This window comes from Callospermophilus lateralis, chromosome 7 (assembly GCF_048772815.1).
Source record: "Callospermophilus lateralis isolate mCalLat2 chromosome 7, mCalLat2.hap1, whole genome shotgun sequence".
Lineage (NCBI taxonomy): Eukaryota > Metazoa > Chordata > Mammalia > Rodentia > Sciuridae > Callospermophilus > Callospermophilus lateralis.
The window spans coordinates 123,760,515-123,785,014 of NC_135311.1; the positions used below are offsets into that span (position 1 = coordinate 123,760,515).

Here is a 24,500-nt window from a genome sequence, read left to right on the forward strand (position 1 = left end):
ACATGCTAGGCAAGCACTACCATTACCCAAACCCACCTCCATAATACTTATTGTTTAAGAAAATGACAAAAAAAAAAAAAAAAAAATCTAGTACATATTCAGTACAGAAGATTTCCTTCACATCATCTCCATTACTAGGGACTGAAACAAAGGTAAACTCCATCCCTAGGGTGTTTTGTTTTGGTGTTTTTTTTGGTTTTGTTTTTGTTTTTTTTTTTTTGAGATAGGGTCTTGCTAAGTTGCCAAAGCTAGCTTTGAACTTGTAATCCTCCTGCTTCAGCCTTCCAAGTAACCAGAATTGCAGGTGTGTGATGGTGGGCCCAGCTCCCATATATCTCTGATTCAGAGTTGATTAAAATTACTGAAGCAGAATCCTTGGATACAACAAGCCTGTAAGTGTAAGTGCAAATGAGTTGGAAAGATGAGCAACTGCCTGTATTTTCCTTCATCTTTCCACTCTTTCCCCACCCATTCTTCCAGACCCAATTCAATTAAGTCTTCCATAAAAAATTCCTAATGATTGTAGCCCTAACTGGTCTTGCTATTCTCTTCTGCTCTCGGTCTCATATTATAAATTAGCACTTTAATATACATGGTTTCATTTGGTATGTCATGATTCCTTGCTATCTTCTATAACTAACTCTACTTGAATCAGTTCAACTAGCAACTATTTATTTAACAAGAATGAAAAACATTAGAGTGCTATTTGAACTAGTTTTGCTTGCACTGGAATTGTGTCCAGTAGGTGGTGGCGGTATACAAATTTAAACCGCTACCTACTTCAAAGGAGAAAGCCAGAAAGGATTATCTGAGGTGCCACACTCAACCTTTCTCCTTGCTCATTTACAAACTTACAGAATTCAATAGTGAATTTACAAAAGCAGAAAAGAGATCACCTTTGTTTGCCCTAATTCAGGAACAGAACTTTTTCTTCTATACGTGAAATTTTTCAAGAGCTACAAGAAAGTAAATTTATCTCACTGTCCCTTACACTACAGCATTATTCAAACTGCTGAAGCCTTTCTCTTCTTCTCTTCTAGCAGTAACCCCTAACACAGCCTTGCCCCAACTAAACATCACAACATACCTTGAAGAGATGCTGAACTTGCAGAATCCTCACTTGATATCAAAACAAACTCCCCTCAGATCAACTTCCAGGCACCATTCCTCCCACCCCAAACTTAATGTCATCTAGTGTTTTTTAAACTATGCTTCATGAAGGAGATGATTCAAGAATCAAGCTGTGCATGTAAAATTCGTCCTTGTAAGTACTGTTGGGGTGGGAGAAATCCATTACTAATCCAAGACTAGAAAGTTTTAAAACTGATATGAAAATAGGCCAGGCATGGTATAATCTCAATTGGGGAGGCAGAAGTAAAAGGACCTCAAGTTCAAGCAACTTAATGAGACCCTGTCTCAAAATTTTAAAAAGGACTGGGATATATATAGCTCAGTGAGTTCAAAACCCAGTACAAGAAAAACAACACAGTACCCCCCCCACCAAAAAAAAAGCAAAACAAAAACTGCTAAGAGGAATAAAGTTACTTTTGACAAAAGTAGAATGTCTCATATCTAAGTGGTTCTTAGTTCAATGTATTCTGAGTATAGGCTAAATTATTCTTGCATTGCCAATTAGCTTGCCCTACAAATGTTAAGTTTAGAAAAATAGCAGTTCTTTTTGGATCAATCTTTAGCCTTTTCAAGCTTATAATTCAGTGGTAGAACACTTGCCTAGCATTCTAAAGGTCCTGGGTTTGATCCCCAGCATTGGAAAACAAAGCAAAGGAATATATACCAGTTGTACCTGAAACACTGTTACATAGACCAAATTATGCAAATTGTCCATACTAGTGAAACAAAAAGTAGTCTTCTCTCATTAAAGCTTCAAACAGATAGGTGGAAAGATCCAGCACATAGGGAAGAGTTGGAAGGATACACAAACAACAAATGCTACTGAATGAAGTGTAGAGATCAAACCTTCACATCCCTAACAGCAAAACAATCTTACTTTGGCATCTGTAACCTCTGTGCAGTCTTCTGAATACGCTGAGTATATATACCTCCATGTTCTTTCTTAAGTTCAGACTACTCCCTCTCATTTCTTTCATTTGTTTCCTCTTTAACCTATCCTTTGAATTTTATTTCTGGGGATTCTCTCTATCGCCTCATGGTGACTCTGGAACCATTCTATATATTTAAAACACCAACTCTGCTTTCTTTCTTCTTTTTTTTTCTTTTCCTTTAGTGCTGAAGTTCAAACCTAGAGCCTCCAAAATGCCAGGCAAGCATTCTACCACTGAGCCACATCCCAGTCCTAACAGCTCTGCTTGCTGAATTTGTGCGACTTTATAAAAAATTATTCACTCTTTTCCATGCTTTAGTGTTAATCTATAAAATTGAGAAAGTTGTACCTATTTCACAAGAACACAAGGATGAAAACTTACATAAAATGCATAGTATTCCAGCTAGTATTCTACATGAACTATTCAGCATTGTTACTCATCATTTTCATTATCAATTTTTTTCTTTTTATTTTTAGAGAGAGAGAGAATTTAATATTCATTATTAATTTATTATTATTTATTAATATTTATTTTTTAGTTTTTTGGCAGACACAAGATCTTTGTTTGTATGTGGTGCTGAGGATTGAACCCGGGCCGCACACATGCCAGGCGAGCGCGCTACCGCTTGAGCCACATCCCCAGCCCCCATTATCAATATTCTTGAATCATCATGGAATAAAATGTTCTATGCCTTTTCCTACACAGCCAAAAACTCCCAAATTCCCATCAGCAGATCTCTCTCTTCCAAGCTCCAGATCCCCATCTGTAATACAGTAACATATATATTGTTACTGTTCCTGTCCCACAGGCAACCAATACTTCTTTCAAGAAGCCAATACAAAGGCTGGGAATGGTGGCACAGCCAATAATCCCAGCAACAGGTAGCTAAGAAAAGAATTCCCAAGTTTGAGGCCAGCCTCAGCAACTTAGTAAGACCCTGTCCGAAAATAAAAAATGAAATGGTTCAATCCCAGATACCAGTAATAAAAATAAGTAAACAAACAAAGCTGGAATGTAGGTCAATAATAAAGCATTTGTCTAGCATGTGCAAGGCCCTGGGTTCAACCCCTACGGAGGGGGGCGGGGGGTGCCACAATATTTCCAAATCCTAACCCTAAACTGCTGCTTCTCCCATATTCTCTTAAAAAAAAAAAAAAAAACTAAAAACTAGTCAGGAAATATGTCTAATCACATTCTTCAAATCTAACTTCTCATTCCCATTATCTTGCTTCAGGTTTTTGCCTTTTTTCCTCCCAGAACATTATTAATGTGTCTTATTACTCTGAACCACCTATTTACCTCTCTTCATTTTATGTATTTAATGTAAGTTTCAACAAGCTGCTAACTTGAATTTCAACTTCCTTATCTTTACTTATGTAAGTGATACTGCCTCCAAGGGGTGGAGGATTAAACAAAAACAATGAAAGTGCCTAGCAGGATGCCAAAGTCAATGTACAAGAAGTATTTCAATCTTCCCAGCTTCCAAACTGTCACTCCCTAATTAACTACCTCCTTTACAACCCAATTAAAACAAAAGCATATGAAAAAAATCCAAACCTTTCATATACTGGGCCTAAGCAACCTCTCCCATTTTAAATTTTAACACTTATCATTCTACATCATATTAAACTTATCATTCCAAACATGTCACAAGTATTTATAAGACTATCTATAAGCTATTTATAAGACTATTTTTTTTTCTTTTTTGGGTACTGATGGAACCCAGAGGTACTCTACCACTGAGCAACATTCCAAGCCACCCCCCGCCTTTCTTTTGGTACCAGAGATTGAACTCAGAAGCACTGAACCACTGAACTACACATATCCCCAGCCCTATTTTGCATTTTATTTAGAGACAGGGTCTCACTGAGTTGCTTAGCACCTCGCTCTTGCTAAGGCTGGCTTTGAACTCACAATCCTCCTGCTTCAGCCTCCCCAGCTGCTGGGATTACACCGTGTGCACCACCACACTCGGCTCTTATTTCAATCTTATGAGTACCTTCTATTAAAATGGAAAATGATTTCCCAAATGCTATAAGAGTAGTTCCTCAAATTACTATTATCATATATATATTTTCAGTACCAGGGATTAAATATGGGACACTTAAACACAGAGCCACATCCCCAGCCATTTTTTTAAAATATATTTTTCTTAGTTATAGTTTGACAAAATATCTTTTTATTTTATTTACTATTATGTGGTGCTGAGGATTAAACCCAGCACCTACATGGGCTAGGCGAGATTTCTACCACTGAGCCACAACCCCAGCCACCACCACCCCCCTTTTTTTTTTTTAATACTTTAGAGACAGGGTCTAATTTGCTTAGGGCCTCGCTAATCTGCTGCTGTGTCTGACTTTAAACTCTCAATCCTCCTGTCTCAGCCTCCAAAGCCACTGTGATTATAGATACACTTACACCTGACCATTACTTTTTTTTTTTTTTTTTAAAGAAGACAGGCCTTCTCAGGTATCATGGCACACACACCCCTATAGTCCCAGAAGACTGAGGTGGGAAGATCACAAATTCAAAGCCAGCCTCAGCAATTTAGCAAGACCCTATCTCAAAATTGAGGGGGAGCAAGAAGACCATGGATATAACTCTAGCTCAGTAGTAAAGCACTTGCCTAGCAAATTTCTGTTCAGAAAAAATGTAATAATTACAGACTTAAATAATCTGCATTAATATTTTCTCCATCCTGCACTCCACCTTTTTTTGGGGGTGGAGGGGACGTGCAGTACTGGGGATTGAACTCAAGGCCTCATAGGTAAGCACTTTACAACTGAGTTACATCCCAATATTCCCAGTCCTTTTCATTTTATTTGAGACAGTCTTGCAAAGCTACCCAAACTGGTCTCCAACTTGCCCTTCTCCTGCCTAAGCCTGCCTTTACTGGGATCACCCCCCACCTTGGTGAATATTTTTTCCTTTCTAATGCAATGATACTTAATTTTATGTAATTTAACTGTAAAACTGAATATTACAAACTTATATTGTAATTTAACATACAGAAATGTATTTAAATTCCTTTCAATACAATGTACTTAATTATAACTTATTTACTTATGACTATACTTTGAACCAGCTCCTAAGTTTTTTGTTTTTTTTTTTAAAGAGAGAGAGAGAGAGAGAATTTTTTTTAATATTTATTTTTTTTAGTTTTCGGCAGACACAACATCTTTGTTTGTATGTGGTGCTGAGGATCAAACCCAGGCCGCATGCATGAGCGCGCTACCACTTGAGCCACATCCCCAGCTCTCCTAAGATTCTTGAAAGCTAAACAGCTAGCTTGCAACCATCCAATTCTAAAACATCACTGAAAACTTACGTCTAGCTAGCTATGAGATATTAAATAAATAACTTCTGATTCTCCTTCATCAGAAATCAGAGAATGATAGTATTAGATTAAAAAAACCCTAAATTTCTGGTTCTGGTTTACTTAGTGGCAGGGATTAAATCAAGTGCCTTGTGCCATGTACTCTACCAGAACTACACCCCTAGTCCCAAAATAATTTTTGTGTGCACAATGTGCCCAGCACTGTGCTACTACCTGAGTGTTTTTTACTCTTATTACTACTTATTCTGCATGACCTCCTCTGTAAATCTTAACTTCCCCCCAAATTTATCACTCTCCTCCATAAAGAAAATCTGTTCATTCTCCTATTACAGCTCTTATGTCATATTTTATCCATTTCATTGGTCTTAATATTTGCCTGCTCCTAAGGCAAAGAGGATGCCTTGTTTATCTCTTCTATCCTAGCAATTAATACAAACACTTGTGGAAAGATGGATACAAAGGGCATGGTTCTACAAGATTCAAATTCAACATCATCTATTGTCTTGTAGTCTTTATTTAAAGAGGTGCAGAGAAGACCATTTTATCCATCAAAAAACAAAGATGATGAGGAAACCAAAGAATTTCCTCAACCCTTTTATCAGGGAGACAAGTTTATCTACAGAACAGCAACAGAGAGTCTCAGAATTTTACAAAAAACACTCAGTTTACCATTCTAATTAAAACAGAAGCCCCCATAAGTATGTATAATTACTACATATCATTTAAAAACAAAAATACAGAGCTGGGGTATGGTTCAGTGGTAGGACTCATGCTCATGTTTGATCCCTAACAGTGCAAAAAACAAAAACACCAAATGAACAAACTATAAACACATGAAAAGAACAGGATGCCTACTCAAGTTCTCAAGAGGCAATTTAAAACAGTGCTGGGATGTAGTTCAGTGGTAAAGCATTCCTGGGTTAAATCCCCAAGCACATAAATTAATTAATTAATTAATAAGAGTGGGGGGGGCTAGGAGTGGTGGCACACACCTGCAATCCTAGAATAGTTGGAAAGCTGAGGCAGGAGGATTGCAAGCTGGAGGTCAGCCTAAGCACTTAGTGAGGCCCTGTTTCAATAAATAAATAAAGGCTAAGGCTGTAGCTTAGTGGAAGAATGCCACTGGGTTCATTCCCCAGTGTTTGCAGAGAAAAAGTTTCTAGTAGAGACTAAAAAAGTTTCAATAGTTATGCTACAGAGGGGATTCATACATGAGGCAGTCCAGATCAGAAACCAAGAATGAACAAGGCTTAGCTGACTCAAGATGACAGGAAATTCATGAAGAGGAAAGGACAGTATTAAAAAGGTCTTTTTAATCTTATTTTTTTTATATACCAGAGCCTAAAAACCCTGGAGCACTTAACCACTGAGCTCTGTCCCCAGGCTTTTTTTTGGTATCAGAGATTAAACTCAGGGGGCACTCAACCACTAAGCCACATCCCCAGCCCCTTTTAATATTTTATGAGAGTCTCACTGAGTTGCTTTTTGCCTCACCATTGCTGAGGCTGGCTTTGAACTTGCAATCCTCCTGTCACAGCTTCCTGAGCCACTGGGATTACAGTTATGCGCCAACAGCACCCCACTATCCCCAGGCCTTTTTGAGACAATGTCTGAATCTCTAAGGACCTTGCTAAATTGCTGAGGGTGGCTTCAAACTTGTTATCTTCCTGCCTCAGATTTCGAGGCCTCTGGGATTACAGGCATGCGCCACCACACCAAGCTTAACAGGTCTTTTAAGAAGTTATCATTTCCACTGGGTGCAATGGCACATGCCTGTAATCCCAGTGGCTGGGAGGCTGAGGCCAGACTATCGCTTTCAAAGTCAGTCTTATCAAAAGTGAGGCGCTAAGCAACTCAGTGAAACCTGTCTCTAAATAAAATACAAAATAGGGCTGGGGATATGGCTCAGTAGTCAAGTATCCACACCACCACCACCACAACCCCCGCAAAAAAGTTATTGGTTCCTCTTTCTATAATTTCTGACTTAAGTAGGTATATTAAATATAGTAATGAAATAAGGGCCTGAGGGTTTAGTTCAAAGTTAGAGTGCTTGCCTACCATGTGTGAGGACCCAGGGTTCAATCCCCAGCAGAACATGATGAAAGAAAAGATCAGTTGATGCCCAGTGAATTCAACTACATATTTGGCATGTGGGTAATTTTTTAAGGCGTTCACTATACAATTATTAATGAAAAAATGGTCATCTAAATTGCACTAAAGACTTGCTTATTAGAAAAATTTAAAGAGTATGGTGTGGTGACCCACATACCTTAGGAGTTTGAGCTCAGTCAGTCTCCAGTGCTAGGGTGTAGCTCAGCAGTAAGAGTACATGCCTAGTATGCAGGGGGCCCTGGGTTCAATCCCCAATATTGCAAAAACAAATATCTATCCTATTCCCATCCTATCTTTTTTAACCAAAAACCCTGCCCTTCATAAGACATATTATTATGAAAAACAGACATTTATAAAACAATGTGGTAAAGAAGTGTGCTGCGTATTCACTGAAGTTATTATTATATATTTATATATTCATGTTGATTCACCTCTACTTCTACAAGCTTTCCTTGCCTTCCTGTAAAGGTTACATCTAGAAATTCCTCCATCCTAACTCAAATTATACTTTACTCCTGTTCTTTCACCCTCTAGTTTTTTTCGTTAATTTTTTTAAAAAATATTGTTTTAGTTGGTAGTTGGACCCAATATCTTTATTTTATTTTTATGTGGTGCTGAGGATCGAACCCAGCGCCCCACACGTGCTAGGTGAGCGCTCTACTGCTGAGCCACAACCCCAGCCCCATGGTTGTTTTTTTTTTTTTTTTAAAGAGAGAGTGAGAGAGAGAGGAGAAAGAGAGAGAATTTTAATATTTATTTTTTTTTTGTTATCGGCGGACACAACATCTTTGTTTTGTATATGGTGCTGAGGATCGAACCCGGGCCGCACACATGCCAGGTGAGCACGCTACCGCTTGAGCCACATCCCCAGCCCAGCCCCATGGTTTTTTAAAAACCAACTTTGTACCTATCGACAGATTTCTGTATCAAACCAGCTGCATGATTATTTCATTTACCATCTTTGTTTCCTAATCTGACCTCCAAACTTTCCTTTGGTATACTCATTCCACAATGCCACAATTAAACTTGTTCTTAAACTATAAACTATTTTCTGTTCCAAGTATCATCTATACACTGTTACAGATTTGGGTTGTTCTGCACCCATATTCACTCTTTACAAAACACCTGTAGCTATCAATAGTTGACACATTCTGAGGCCACTTCTAAGATTGTTCTATGACTAATTTACCTATACCCCATTCTGGGTTAGGCAACCAACCTCCTTCAAGCTTCCATACTGGCACTTCAGGTAAAATCTTAAAAAAAAAAAAAACTATATTTTGTACTAATATCCACCACTAATAACATAAGGTTCCCTGACAATACATTCTTCATTTCTCTGCAGTGTCTAGGTCCCAGCAAAGATGTTCAAAGAAAAGTTAAATAGCTCCATCTTGCATTTTATTAGACTGTTTAAGAATTAAATATATTTGAAATCACTCCCAAATCACCATTTTTAGGTCTTGAAAATAGGAATAATTCTAGGTCTTAAGGAAATTCTTCCATTTCCACTTAATAAAACATGACATTTTAAATACTATAAACTTCAAGCTGTTGCTGTCATAACCAAATTACTTTTTCAGTCATTCAGAAAATAACTTACTTATATACCTAAGTCTAACGTTATATTAGGAGGCTTTAACAGAAGTAGTCCCTACTACCTCCCTCTACTAGAGTACTTCCCTTATTCTTAACCTGTAGAGGGCTAGAAATACAAAACATAAATCAACTTCTGATGTTTCTAAAAAGCCATCACTAATGACAGAATAAGTTTCTCTTGCTGGCAGACTATCCCAAAGTTAGTCAAAAGAGCAGGGTGTGGTGGCCCACACCTATAATCCCAGTGGCTTGGGAGACTAAGGCAGGAGGATTGCAAGTTCAAAGCCAGCCTCAGCAACTTAATGAGACCCTGTCTCTAATAAAATATTTTTTAAAAAGGTCCAGGGATGTGGCTCAGTAGTTAAGCACCTCTGGGTTCAATCTCCAGTACCAAAAAAAGAAAAAGAAAAAAAGAATAGTCAAAAGAGAAGGTTTTTGTACAGGGATTTAAGCCAGGGGTGCTTAATCACTGAGTGACATAACCAACCCTTTTTATTTTAAGACAGGGTCTTAACTTAGAGGTTTGCTAAATTGCTGACTGGTCTCCGAATTGCAATCCTCCTCTTTCAGTCTCCCAAATCACTGGATGACACGCAAAACATTCTTACTATTGTCTTCTGGATAATAGCTTCCCACCAATTTCTCAACAACAACAAAAAATTTGGTAAGAACAAAAAGACCCATATACCAATATATGACAGCCAAGACCTCCAAAAAGCATACACTCTTGGACCTAGCCTAAAAAAAAAATTAATATTAACACCGAAAGATACTCACTGTATTATTTTATCTGGAAAAGGTTATAAAGAAAAGCCCTGCACAGTGTATACCTGCAACTCGGGAAGTTGAGACAGGAGGATCAGGAGTTGAAAGCCAGCCTCAGCAATTTAGCAAGGCTCTGAACAACTTAGTGAGACCACATATCAAAACAAAAAAAGAGCTGGTGATGCGGCTACGGGGTTAAGTGCACCAAGGTTCAACCCCTCGTACCAAAAAAAAGTTATAAAAATTACAAAATATGAATTACTGGCATTCAACTATAGGGACCGGTAAATTATAGCAAATCTCTGACAGGACACTATGAGGTCATCAAAAGTGATGTCACAAAATCATATTTAACAATTAAGAGAGGCTAGCGTTGCTTAAGTATGAGGCACTGGGTTTATTCTCAGCACAGCATATAAATAAGAGAACAAAGGTCCATCAATAACGTGTAAGAAAAAAAATTAGGAAAATGTTCTTTAAAAATACAGAAAGCAGGTTACAAAACAGTTTCTGTAGTATACAATACCAAATAAATATCAAAAATATCACTGAAATTCACTGGAAATATCAAGCCAGACAGATCCAATACTTGAAGCCTCTATACCACTGAATTAGATTATATGACAAAATAAGTCAGTAATAATAGATTAAAATGGCTGTGGTTCTGACTGCTTCAGTTTGTTTTGGCAAAACACCAGTCCAATCATAGAATTAGTCCAGCCTAAGCAACTCAATCACAGAATTTTAGACAACTATGACATCATCATCAGGATCAAGTTTAATTTCTTCACTACTTATGGTTGAGCTACTGTTCCTATTTGTCATGAATACCTTTTTTGCACACTTGTAATACAAAGATGTACATATAAACACCCTATCTATGAGTTTAATGCCTCATTAAGCTAAGTTCCATTCTTATGAAATTTGTTCTTAGAAGCCTAATTAAAGAATCTAAGAACAGTTACGTAAGAATGCTAAGGATACTAGTAACCAGTAAGAGAAGTAAGGCAATACAGAATGAAATGGTAACTGGGCTTAGAAGTAATCATAAGCACCTTCCTGAAACCTCAGCAGCTCTTCTTATAGAAAGTAAACTAAAATATAATCTGACATGAGTATGAAAAATTTAATTTTTTGTTTGGTGGTTTATTTACCAGCCCAAGAGCAATTGAGATATTCACTGATCAACAATCTTTATTAAATGTTTTTGAAGAACTATTAATAACAGACCCATAAAAAAAAAAAACACCCCACACACACCCCAAAAGTTCTTTTTTCCCCCTTGAACCCAGGCAGGGCACATGCTAAGGCAAACACTACCCCTGAACTACATCCCCAGGTCTAAGAATTAGTTATCTTTTAATAAAGACCTTAAACTTTTATTATTACAACTCTTGCAGGAAAACATAAAAAAGCTGGTCAATTCTAACATATGTCTACACTTTTTTGGGGGGAGGGGGGGTAAATGAAGATTGGATCCAGGGGTACTCTACTACTGAGCTTCATTCCCAGCACTTATTTTTTGAGTCAGGGTCTCTCACCAAGTTGCCCAGGCTGGCTTTGAACTTAGGATCCTCCTGCTTCAGCCTCCCAAACAGATGGGAACACAGGCATGTAACACTGAACTTGGTTGGCCCCATGCCTTTTTACAAAGTTCAATTATCATTCACTCAATCACTCTATAGAGAATTTAATCCAAACACATCCTTATATCAACTAAGTAGACCTGACATATAGTTGATGTTTTACACCAAGAAACTGGAAATAATGTAATTTCAAGTTGAAAACAGAACTGAAATGCCTAAATACCATGATAGAATCCTATAAAAAGTTATAGCTTCAGAAGAAAAACCTGAAAGGCCCTTTTAAATATGACACCGTTTATTGAATCAGGTTCCAACTTTGTTTGCAGCTCTGAAAATGACAGTTAAATAAAGTAAAATGATATTAAAAAAATATATATATCAGCTAAGTAGCAAGGTCCAGCTACTCAGAAAGCTGAGGCAACTGCAAGTTTGAGGCCAGCCTGGGCAACTTAGCTGAACCATTTCAAAATAAAAAGGGCTGGGGATGCATCTCAGTGTGGGGTCCCCCCCCCCAAGTTCAATCTCTAGTACCACAAAGTAAAAAAAAAAAAAAAAATTATGGATTGGGGTTCCAGTTCAGTGGTAGAGTACTTGTGGTCCCTAAATCCAATTCCTAGTGCTGCAAAATTTTTAAATAAGAGTCAACATTAATTAACAGTACCCAAGTTTGTTTTTGGTGCCCCCCCAAACTTCATTTTGAACCCCAGGTTTCCCCTTTGGGTCATAACACACAGAACTTACCTTTAACATCTATACTATGCATTCCTTTAAAAACAAATAACACTTTCCTCTTTGCCTTCCTGCTTTTAATTTAAGAGGTAGGACAAACCAAGCACAGTGGCACACTCCTGCATCCAGCAACTTGGGAGGCTGAGGCAGGAGTAAGTTTGAGGCCAGCTAACTGAAGGGAGACCCTGTCTCAAAATAGAAAATAAAGAGAGCTAGGAATGTAACTCAGTGAGGTAAAGCACCCCTGGGTTGGGTTTAATCCAAAGAAGAAGAAAAAAAAAAAGCAAGACAGAACTCTGCCAACAAGAAGTAAAGATTCCTAATATGAAATGGTATAATTTTCTTTTCTTTTTTTTAATTTAATTTTTTTAAGTGGATACAATCTCTTTATTTTTTTTAATGTGGTGCTGAGGATCAAACCCAGTGCCTCATGCATACTAGGTGTGCACTCTACCACTGAGCCACATCCCCAGCCCCTGAAATGGTATAATTTTCAAGTGGTTAAACCAAGCATCTAAAAGGCTCTCATAGATGTTCATAATAATCTGCTATGCCACTACATGATACCTATGAAAATCATGACCTTCTATCTTCTTATCCTGTAGAAACAGGAGCCTGAGAAGATATCTTTAAAATCCTTCAGAATCAGTAAACTATCATTTTCTACAAGATTATATTTTTTATGAGCTTTATAGTTAAACATAGCAGATTTATCCTAACAAACCCATACTCGCATGGAATTCAATTTCAGTTCATGATTCCCACCTTACATTAACTTCTAAATTATTAAAACTTTGGGGTAAGAGCCAGGCACAGTGGTGCACACCTATAATCCCAGCAATTCAGGAGGCTAAAGCAGAATCTCCAAGTTCAAGGGCAGCCTCCACAACTCAACAGATACTTTTTAATACTTAGTGAGACCCTGTCTCAAAATAAAAAACCACTTTGGGGTAAGAGAGGACTTCAAAGGACTATCAGACAATGTTTTTGCTATCAACTTTTCAATAACCTGGCACTCCATTACCAATGCTTTTAGTGTCATGACAAGTTTATCTCCATTTCTTTCTTTTTTTTTTTTTTAATATTTATTTTTTAGTTATCAGCGGACACAACATTTTTGTTTGTATGTGGTGCTGAGGATCGATCCCGGGCTGCACGCATGCCAGGCGAGCGCGCTACCGCTTGAGCCACATCCCCAGCCCTCCATTTCTTATTCATCTGTTTATACTAGAGAGATGGCAACTATCCTTACTTTAGTTGAAAATTATGCTCCTCCAAATAATATCTACCAAAGAGCCCTTCATCCATTGCTCAAAGGAATTATTAATAATCTTGAGGCATGAGGCCTCAGATCCTATACCTTATACAAGATCCGTATGAATTCATACAAATTTAAGGAAAATACTTCTACATGAGCTTAGTAAATTTTTTTTTAATATCTAAAGTTAACCAACCCTGGACTCTCGAAGAAAAATGTTCTCTTTTGTCCATTATCTTTTCATCTATTTTCTTCCATTTAAGAGTATATATGTGGGGGCTAGGATTGTGGCTCAGTGGTAAAGCACTGAGCCTAGCATGTGCAAGGCCCTGGGTTCGATCCTCGGCACCACATAAAAATAAATTAATAAAATATTGTTTCCAACTACAACTAAAAAATAAATATTTAAAAAAAAAAAGAGTAATCTATGTCGGTCATGGTGGCTCACAACTGTAATCCTAGGGACTAGTGAGTCTAAGGCAGGAGGATCACAAATTCAAGGACAGCCTCAGCAATTTAGTGAGATACTGTCTCAAAAATAAATGAGAAATGGCTGGGGATATGGCTCAGTGGTTAAGTGCCCCTGGGTTCAATCCCTGATTACCACCTCCTCCCCATGCAAAAAGGCCAAGTACTAGATAATATCCAATCTGCCCAACCAGTATTTTTTTTGTTTAATCACGGTCCCAAAAGTTTACATGTACTCAGTAATACCCATAAAACAAGCATTACCAACTCTCTCAAATAAACACTTCAGTTTGGAGTCATTCTCTATTCTGCCCAAGATTCCCACATTACAGAGGAATCAGTAAAAATTGATTCTTGGGATACAAAAAAAATGTCAGAAACAGGAGATGAGATTTTTCTGAATATCTATTTACCAAGTTTTATATAACAAAAAGTAATTTCTATGGCTGCAGATGTGGCTCAGTGGTGAGTACTTGCCTAGCACACGAAGCCCTGGGTTTGATCCCCAGCACTCTGGAGAGCAGAGATTACACTGAAGATCACAAAGAACAGAACAAGAAAGTTCTGAAAAACACTGCCAACTGTCACAGGAAAGCCAGATGATTTCAGGGGTTGGTAACACACCAATTCTTAAAAATAACCACAAAACCCCACCAAGCCAAAAATTAATTCCAATGGAGAACTTCCATATTTTTCTCTCCCATATTACAACCTTAATGTCTTTCTACTTGAATTTCCATCATTCTATCACTTCAACTATTCCCTTTGCATTTCACCTTTCTGCATCAAACAAGTACAATTTCTTGGCAGTTTAAGTCCGTATTTGTCTCCCATGAATGTTCTCATCTTCCTTTATACCAGGATTCAAATATTAAGACCAATTATACTTCCATAAAGCCTTCAACTGTTAAGTGATGTTATGTACAGAGCTTTTATTAGCATTCACTATAATACCTCTCCTGTTCTCTCTAGTCCCTCCTCCTTCCTTAAAAATCTTAAGAATGGTAAGCTGGTTACCTTTTTAACACTTTCTTCTTCCTCTTGGCGTTTCTCATAGTGTGAGAAGTCATCGAAAATGGAAGTGGTGTGCTTGTAGCTGGCTATGATTTTCAACACCTGCTTTGCCTTTTCCAGAGGCACTTCCTGAGTGTCTCTAGAGTTGGTCACTGGTTTATTCTCGTTGTTCTCTAGACGAATGTGTCGCAGTTGACTATTGGGAACGTCCTTCACAAAAATCCATCTGACATCAAAACGACCCTTCCATTTGTCCTGGGACCACACGCCTGCACATGTGTTGTAGTCCACAGCAGATTTCATTTCTGCAACGCCACAGAAGTGTCCACTGCCGTTGACACTGAAAAGTAAGTAAACGGGGCCTTTCCCGTTCATGGAACGATAAGCAGCATCCAGTCTCTTGTTACCATGCTCTGTGCTGCACCAGATATTATACTTAATGGAACGGTGGATATCGTCCTCAGAGTAGCTTTTAATGATGAAAACCCGGCCATGTTTCAGATTCCAGTCAAAATCCTTGGGGTTATAATTATTAATGGATCGCAGCTTCTCCAACACTGGGTGAGGTTCGGAAGGAGTAGATCCAGAGCCAGTCTGAGACTGTCCTACTCCATTACCATCCACCCCATTATGACCAAACCCTGTGCCACGGTTCCGAGGTGCTACCCAGCGGGTTGGCTGAGCTGCCTGTTGCTGGACTGAGATTTGGGCAGGCTGTGGTGGAGGTGGAGGCAATGGCTGTGTCTGTTGCCCTACTGATGCCTGAGCCACTGGTGGGCTATTGTTAGCCTGCTGACCTACAGGCTGGGGAGACCCCTGGGTTGGCTGACCTATATTCTGAACCAAAGCCTGTGAGGGGGCTTTTGCCACAGGACCCTTGTTATCCCAAGTTCCAATATCCATGTTATGCTTTATTGGGGGTGGTGGAAGACTTGACCCTGCAATACCATTCTTGGTCTTCAGCTTGGGTTGTTGTTTTGCAGGCTTGCTAGCAATATCAGCCCAAGATGCTGGTTTTGGAGGAGCAATGGTAGCCGGAGGCAAACTATTGGAAGCCACGATGTTACTAGTAATTGACCCACTACCAACAGCAGAACCTACAACTTTTGGAACACTGCTTGCAACTTCTGTGCTACCCAGCTTCAGAGCTGCCATCCCTTGGTCTATAGTATTCATGCCAGGAGCCTTATTGAGGGTCTCATTGGCAAAAGCTGACTGTCCATCAATCATGGCTCCACCTAAGGAGCTAGGTGCATAAGCATAATTGCTACTATATCCAGAGCTCTGAGTAGACTGTCCCTGAGAACTGTTATTTCCCCATGCTGAGAAGTCGATCCCACTAGGAAAAAAATTAAAACCATGCTGACCAAGAAATGGAGTGCTACCTAGGGCTCCTGGCTGCCCAAACATTGCATCTGGTAGGAAGTGGGGCTCTCCGTTGCTCAGCTGTCCATAAGAAGTTAGATAGGGCATGGCTGTGTCACCCCCCGTAGACCAAGCAGCTTCACCCAAAGAATAGGAGAAGCCAATGGAGGGGCTGTAGTAACTGGGTAAGTAGGAGTCTGACATAGCAGTATATGCATTATTCTGTGAAAGAAAGAAAGAGGCAAATCAATCAAAAAAATAACAGGACATTTTCTCCCCCATCAATCAAGCATTTCAGCCAAATCTACCATAAAAAACAGGAGAACAGCACATTCAATAATCTCTTTCTGTAAACTCACTGGTGTCCTTGTATTCTAAGGAATTTTGGTACATTAAGTGAAATGTTTAAGCATTATAATTAAGCTGATATGTAGAATAAATATGAACCTTAACTTTAATACATTCAGGAAAAAAACACCCATTTCATCAAAAGTATGTCTTGCTCTATGTTAAGTGTTGGACTGAGACTTTTATTAAAATCAATTATCAATTCAGAAAGACAAAAAAAACTAAGAGGGAGGGAGGAGAGGAACCACTGAGGAGTAAAATAAAACAAATTATATTCCATGCATATATGATTATGTCAAAACAAACTCCTGTATTACGTAGAACTATAATGCATTAACAAGACAACTAAAAAATAATAATTATCTTTGGATTTAAGGAGTAGAACTTTTGGAAGAGCAGGAGTATTTATATTTCCTACCAAAACCAGATTAATAGGTCCATGGGGGGGCGGGGGTACTGGGAATTTTAAGATCTAACACAAGCATCAGTCATAAAATTTTGTGCTATCCTCTTGGAAAACCATCTAGGAATGTCAAAAAATGCCACTATAATTATAACCTGGAAAGAAAATGTTCAGTGGCTTCCAAAGGACTTAAAATGAGAAAACTTTTATTTCACCTATAAAATCAAAGATCTGTAACTTGAGATGCACAATTTTCTATTAGAAATAGGAAAAGTATAATTAAAGACAACATACATCCACACTCCTTTAAAAAAAAATAAGTAGTCAAAATATGAATTCATGTACAATTAATCTTCATATTAGGATATAAATTTTATTACAAAAACATCAATCACTAGATCTTTAGTTTGTGCCTAACAGAATTTTTAAATAAATCTTAATTACAGGACACCCCTTAAGTGAAAAGCCAGAAGTATGTATACCTTGACATAGATAAAAATCACCTAACTCCAATAGTTCTGATAATTTAAGGATTCATTAACTAGTCAACTGAATCTTAAATAAGAGTCTAAGATAAACGTATCTACCTAAGCTTGTATTACCAAGGTCAATAATACTCTTTAGCCATAAAAAACACATCTCTTCAATATTAAAAATTTTCAGGGCTAGGCTTGTGGCTCAGTGGCAGAGCACTTGCATCGCACATATGAGACACTGGGTTTGATCCTCAGCACCACGTAAAAATAAACAAAATAGGGGCTGGGGATGTAGCTCAAGTAATAGCCATTCGCCTAGCATGTGTGAGACCCTGGGTTCGATTCTCAGCACCATATAAAAATATTGTGTCCGCCTTAAACTAAAAAATAAATATTTAAATACATAAACAAAATAAAGATACTGTGTCCATGTATAACTAATGTTTTTTTTAAAAAATTCAACTAATGGGATATGATAAAATGGCTGCATTTTCCTTGGCCAATTAATTTGTCATTAAAGACAAAGTTAAAACTTTCCACACATTTCCTCTCAAATTTAAAAATTCTCCAAGACAGTGTTAAAATTTTAACACAGACCCAAATCCATTACGTAAAGAAACTCAGGACTCAGGAGGCTGAGGCAAGAGAATTTCAAGTTCAAGGCTCAACTAGGCAATTTAGCAAGACTGTCTCAAAATAAAAAATAAAAGGGGCAGGACATAAAAAATAAATAAAGTTGTAAATGAATTAACATGTGTGAAGCCCTGGATTTCAGTCACGGGTTTCAGCCCTATGCCAAAAGAAGTACACAAAATTACTCTTGATAAACTACAAAAAAAAAAAATCTTTCTTCATCTACTCATTCAACGTTTCTATTTCTCCCCCGTTTTTTAAAAAATGGGCATTTAAGCTTTGACTTAAAGAAAACTTAAATGCACTTAACATCATAGATTATGCCAAACTATAGCTGAATGCCTACACCTGAATTGGCAGGTTCCTATGTGCCCCTGAGCTCAAAAAATCTGAATTATGCAATGTTTTACAAGAATTACCTCAAATTATGTTTCTAAATGTTCCCACTCTCCCTGTTATAATGATTATATAAATAAACTACGTCAATATCAAGAATCTATTAGTAGTTCATTCCTCTACTTCCTTCCCTATTTTTCCTGATTAACTGGATGCCTTTTCTGAAATTGTTTCCAATCACTCAGGTGGTTTTATTTTGTTGCAACACTAGGGATCAAACCCAAGGTCTCATGCATGCCAGCCACTGAACCAGATTCCTAGCCCTACTTAGGTGACTTCTATACTTCCAATGCAAAACATCTTAGAGGAAATCTAAAAGCTTTATGTATGTAAGTATCAGGTCCAAATATGGCTCCGCACTAACATGTCAAATTATTGAACACTACCAACTGTATTTCATACAGCATATGTTCAGAATTTATACAAATGTTCCATGAACTTCTTGATCTTTTACAATCTTAGAAGAGATCTTGACTTTCCTCCTTTTGATCTATTAATCTGAAGTTATATTAGCTAAAATTTTCTGAGTCCCTCTGGGACCTGAAATAGTAATACAAAAGAACTATTGAATCAAACAAGTTTCTACATGCACAGGTCATATTAACAGTATGTGAATAGACATGCAACTAATCTTCGCATTATAAGGCTTTACACTGCAAAAACTTGAATCATTTTTGGGGAATGGGGGTTGTGGTGGTACAGAGGATAATACAGGCATAACTATTTTTTATTTTTTTTCGTAGTTGTAGATGGACAGCATGCCTTTATTTTACTTGTTTATTATGTGGTGTTAAGGATCGAACTTGAGCCTCACACATGCTAAACAAGTGCTCTGCCACTGAGCTACAGCCCCATCCCCAGGCACAACTCTTGCACAAGCCCTCTACAACTGGGCTAGCTCTTCACTCAATCATTCTGTCTGACTTTAGTTTATGCTAAGCAGCACTTTATTTCATAAATCCTATAGCTCCCTTCAGTGAGAAATGAAAGTACACAAAGTCCGTCTCTGTAGATGTTAAGTATATCTCAAAATACCAAGTATCTGCAAATGCAGCTCAGTGGTAGAGCACTCGATGAGCATATGCAAGGCCCTGAGTTCTTCAGTACCACATGCCCACCCCCAAAAAATAAGTATTAAAATCCAAAATAGTTCTGATAAACTAAGAGCCCACTAACTAGAACTACAGAGAAAGAAAGCAGTCAGCTCTAAATGAAGTTGAGGTGATTTTGTTAGAATTATTCCCATGGGTAGAGGCAGTAGGTATCCAAGTTCAAGGCCAGCCTCAGAAACTTGGTGAGACCCTGTCTCAAAATAAAAAGTCCAGAGAATGTACCTCACTAGGAAAGGGCCCCTGGGTTCAATTACTAGTACCAAAAAAAAAAAAAAAAAAAAAATTCTAACATCATTATTAACCCAATTTTCCTAAAACAGTTTTCTGGAATTTTTCCAGAAAATTTACCACTGACAAGTAGTCTCATGCTTTGCACTGGAAGACCAATTACTCTAACAGGTATTGCAGTTAGTATACAGTAAAATGTTACCAAAATACTACAGTCTCAGTATATTGTTTGCTGACAATACAGAGCTAGGAAACTTACAGACTATAACATTTGTAACAACTGTTTTATAACACTAATAAGTATTAAGAAAGTGACTCTCCCCTCAAAATGATTGACAGGACAGAGAAAGACCAACATTATGCTACACCCTTTGATCAAATATGTAAATGGTCAATTACTCACGGGCCTTGCCTGGGGACTCAAGTAAGGTTCAAAATCATCATCATTTAATCCATCCTTTTGATGTACAGATCCATTTTGTACTAAAAGAAAAAACTGCAAATTAACAAGTGTAGCAATTCTACAATCTCTCTCCCAAGTCAGTCAAATATATCCTAGCCAGAGAAAAACATAACTAGTTCAGACAGCAAATAAGTTTGAACTTCAAAAGGATAAAGATGAGAGGGCAGAGGCAAGATTCCTGAGTGAAAACGCCTCCCTCCACCCAGCACAAGTTGATCTAAAAAAAGGTCATTTTATTGGCTCTTCTAGATTACAATTCCTTCCCGCTTCCCCTCCCCCATCACGTGTGAGTTACTTCCAGAAAGTGATCCACGAGGATGAAAAACAAAGGCCTTCTAAGACCTACAGGAAACTAAGGACCTGGGGCATTTCAAAACCAAATCCACCCCCACCCTGAATGAATTACTCCTTGTTAGCGAAAAAGCTGTTCGCCAGCTGCAAGAACCCTCGGAAAGGGTCAAAACACTTAAGCGGGAGGCACCTGTGAACTAAGCGGCTTCCGAGAGGTCCCCTCCCCGGGGCGCTGTCCCGAGACCCCGCCCCCACCGCGGCGTCCCCCTCCCAGCCCGGGGCCACCGGCGGAGCGGGGCTTACCTTTGTTTCCTTGACCTTTGGGTCTCTGCGGACGAAGGGGACGTCGCGGAGCAGCAAGTTGTCCGGGAAAAAAAAACGGAAAGGGAAAGACAAATGAAAGCAGGGCCCGAGAAGGGAATAAAGAAGCAGGCCTGAGGGGAGGCGTCAGGAATGGTGGTGAGGGGGAGGCTGAAAGCGGGAGGCGGGGAAAAGCGCTAGGCCGGCGCGGCCGCGGGAGAAAAAGCGGGGGACGCGCCAGCTGCGACGCGAGGGAGCCAGGGCTTCAAGGAAGGGGAAGGAAACGAGGAAGGAAAACCAGGCCCGCTGAGGGGAGGGAGCGCGGCGCGGCCGGTGGGTTCCGAGGCCCGGGGAGAAGCGGGAAGAGCGGGCCAGGCGCGAGACGCTGGGCGCGGCCGGCCCGAGAGGCCCGAAACCCAGTCCGCGAGAAGCGCCGGCGCGGCTGGGCCAGACCGGGGGCGGCGGGCCCGGGCCTAGTCGGGCTCCGTCTCGCCTCACACAATGGCCGAGGCATGCGGGCTGGGCCTGTACCTGCTCCAAGAGGCTGCTGGCCGACATGGCTCTCGGATCCTCACGGGTGGCGACGGCAGCGGACTCTCCTCAGGGCGGCAGCGACGGCGGATGAGCCCCGGCGGCGGGAGCAGGCGGCGCAGCGGCGGCTTTTGTCCCTGACACTCGGGAGCCTCGGCGGACGCAGCGGAGACACAGCGCGCGGCTCGGGCTCCGGCTCCGACTCGGCGACGCTCTAGCCCGAAAACTCAACGCCCGTCTCTATGCTTTTACGCGCGCGCCCGCCCCTCACAGCCGGAATAAGGGCGCCGAGCGGCGGAGGCGGGCGGCGCGAGCGCTGACTCTCACATTCACTCACCCACGCGGAAGGGCCCGGCGCGAAGCACCCCGGGAAGGAAGAGGCTGGGCCGCAGCGCCCTCTGGTGGACTGGAGGAGCGGAAGCGGCCTCCCCACCCCCACCACCTCGGGACTGGGCCTAGGAGGATGCGGGCAATCCGGGTAGCGCCACGAGGTTTTGACTAACACCTGAAGAGAGGATCTTTAGCTTGAGGAAACTCACAATGGCCGGTTTCTCAATAAAAGAGCGGCAGTTGAAGCCCTCGAGACCTTAAATAAATCCGCTTCCCAACTACAAATGAAACCCCACCCCCATTTTGGAGGGAACCTGAGAGCCCTCCTCACTGAATGCGCCCCCCCACCGCCGCCGCCCAGGGAAAATTAATGGAACCTGGCTTGGAGGGGCATCAAGCACCCATCTCTCTCAGGAATATGTCATCCCCTGTTAGACTGCAAAAAAAAGTACCCAAGAGAGCGATACAGCCCCCCTCCCCCCACACACACACAAAAAAAAACCCTGCTCCCTCACCCCCCCAACAAAATAAGAGTAGTCACACCTTGGCATTAGGGGATTCCCTTTTCAGAGAAATCGCTGACCCCAAAATCTGTTAAATTTATTTCCAGGAAAAAAATACACCTCACACATCACATTTTATAAGTACTTCGAATAAGTCCAGAGAACCTATAAATCCATGGACCTTGAGAAGGAACTCAAAGCCAGGCCAGGTGGTGTACACCTGTAATCCCAATGGACTCAGCGGCTCAGGAGGTGGAGGCAGGAGGATCGCGAGTTCAAAGCCAACCTCAGCAATTTAGCGAGGCCCTAAGCAACTCGGAAAGACCTTGTCTCTAAATGAAATATTTAAAAGGGCTGGGGATGTGGCTCAGTGGTTAAACACCCCTGAGTTCAAAAAAAAAAAAAAAAAAAACATCCCCCGGGTAGGGTGGGGCACCGCCTGTGAATCCCAGCAACTCAATTGGCTAAGGCAGGAGGGTCCCAAGTTCCAGGCCAGCTTCAACACTTCAAGCCCAAGAAAATTTATTGAAGGGCTGGAGCTCCCGGGTGCACACCTCTCCCGCCCCCCGCCCTTCAAAGCAAAGAACGCCTTTGACCTGGGGCAGGAAGAAAATTAACACCATGGGAACCCTGCTATGGACCACACTTTGTCAGTAAAGGCTCTCAGAAACACATCAAAGCCTTTCAACAACAAAATAGCTATCAGTCTCTCCATTTTACAACTGGGAAAACAGATTAATCTGCCCAAGGTTACAAAACTATTTAATAGACAGTGCATTTGATAAAGAAATCGTGTATTCAGGACCCAGAATCCAGAGGAAATTCGAAGAATCGAAGAAGAATCGGCAGAAGCATTTTTAGTCAGGGGAAACCCCACCTCATGCAGGGATAGTTGATACTAGGAAGACTCAATCAATACCTGCTTTTGTTACTGCAAATAGTAGTAAACATATAAGTAATGCACTATTAGTTGTCAACCTAACATAATCCTCTCGCTCAATACGGAAGACTGGTGGACTAAGAATAAAATAAATGGCATCTTGGATTTTACATTATTATTTTGCTCAAAGTGCTCAATGCATTTTCCTTCCCATAATCACACTTATGGTTGGAATGATGAGGTCAAGCACTAAAGGAGGAAGACTTTTAGTGGAGATGGTAAAATGTCAAGTCTCCAAGGTTAGATCCCACCAAGGGAATAAAATGAACCTACTAAGACTTTTTATTAAAGATAATCAGCCAGTTAACCCCATGGCCCAGATTTATATATGAACTGTGTAAGCTGTTGCCTACACTTACCCTTGGAAGCAGCATGGGGTTGTAAAAAGAGGATTAGACTGGGAGTCATATACTACATAGGAAGAGTCTAAACACTGGCTTCCCCACCAGATGTTCAACATTAGGAAAATTACTAAACCCTTCTCAGACTCTCACAATTAAAAAAAAAAAAAAAGTTAATAATACCTACCTAACAGGTTTGTTGCAAAGATAATTTTTTTAAAAGGCAACTGTTCATATTTTTCCTATGATCTCATTAAGAGAGAGAAGTAAAAACTCCTTACTTCCAATAACTTCTTCATGATACAAGAAATTTTGATTAGTTCCTTAGGGATTGCCTTTTCTCCAGTAGTCCCCAGTTAAAATGCAAATATCCTTGGGGAAAGGGCAATCTCTAAACCTGAATTAGTTTACCACATTGGCTTTAACAGGCTCCTGTAGAAAGAGAATACACAAGACTGATACATTTAATGATTAGGAGGCTCCTGTAGAAAGAGAATACACAAGACTGATACATTTAATGATTAGGAAGAAGGAAGGGAAGTATGGGATGTATGATATCATGTTATGGCTAGGAAAATATAATACTGTACTGGGAATTGGTTTATTTTCTAGTTTTGGCTCTGCCACTGGGTGGATGAAGCATTCCATATCTTTTACCCCCCTTGGTTCTAGGGATTGAATCAGTGTGCAAACACTAAGCATACTGCAAACATTGCTATGGAAACACTGAGCCCCAGCAACTCTGGAGGCTGAGGCAGGAGGATCACATGTTCAAAGCCAGCCTCAGCAATTTATCGAGGTCCTAAACAATTTAGCAAGACCCTGTCTCAAAATAAAAAATAAAAAGGGCTGGGGTGTACCCCAGAGGTTAAGCACCCTTGGTGTAACAGGGTTTCACTTGATGCTTCG

General features: G+C 40.0%; 1 protein-coding gene across 1 annotated transcript in view; it reads right to left on the reverse strand.

Annotated features, from left to right (window-relative positions):
* Window positions 1–21,773, reverse strand: part of Ythdf2 (YTH N6-methyladenosine RNA binding protein F2) — a 37,870-nt gene extending 16,097 nt beyond the window's left edge. Inside the window, exons 1-4 of the mRNA XM_076860924.2 lie at window positions 21,478–21,773; window positions 20,950–20,974; window positions 20,296–20,375; window positions 14,935–16,518 (exon numbers count right to left, since the gene is read on the reverse strand). Coding sequence (XP_076717039.1) covers window positions 14,935–16,518; window positions 20,296–20,375; window positions 20,950–20,974; window positions 21,478–21,504 — 1,716 coding nt within the window. The 5' untranslated portion in view covers window positions 21,505–21,773. The remainder of the gene's footprint in view (window positions 1–14,934; window positions 16,519–20,295; window positions 20,376–20,949; window positions 20,975–21,477) is intronic.
* Window positions 21,774–24,500: the final 2,727 nt, after the last annotated feature.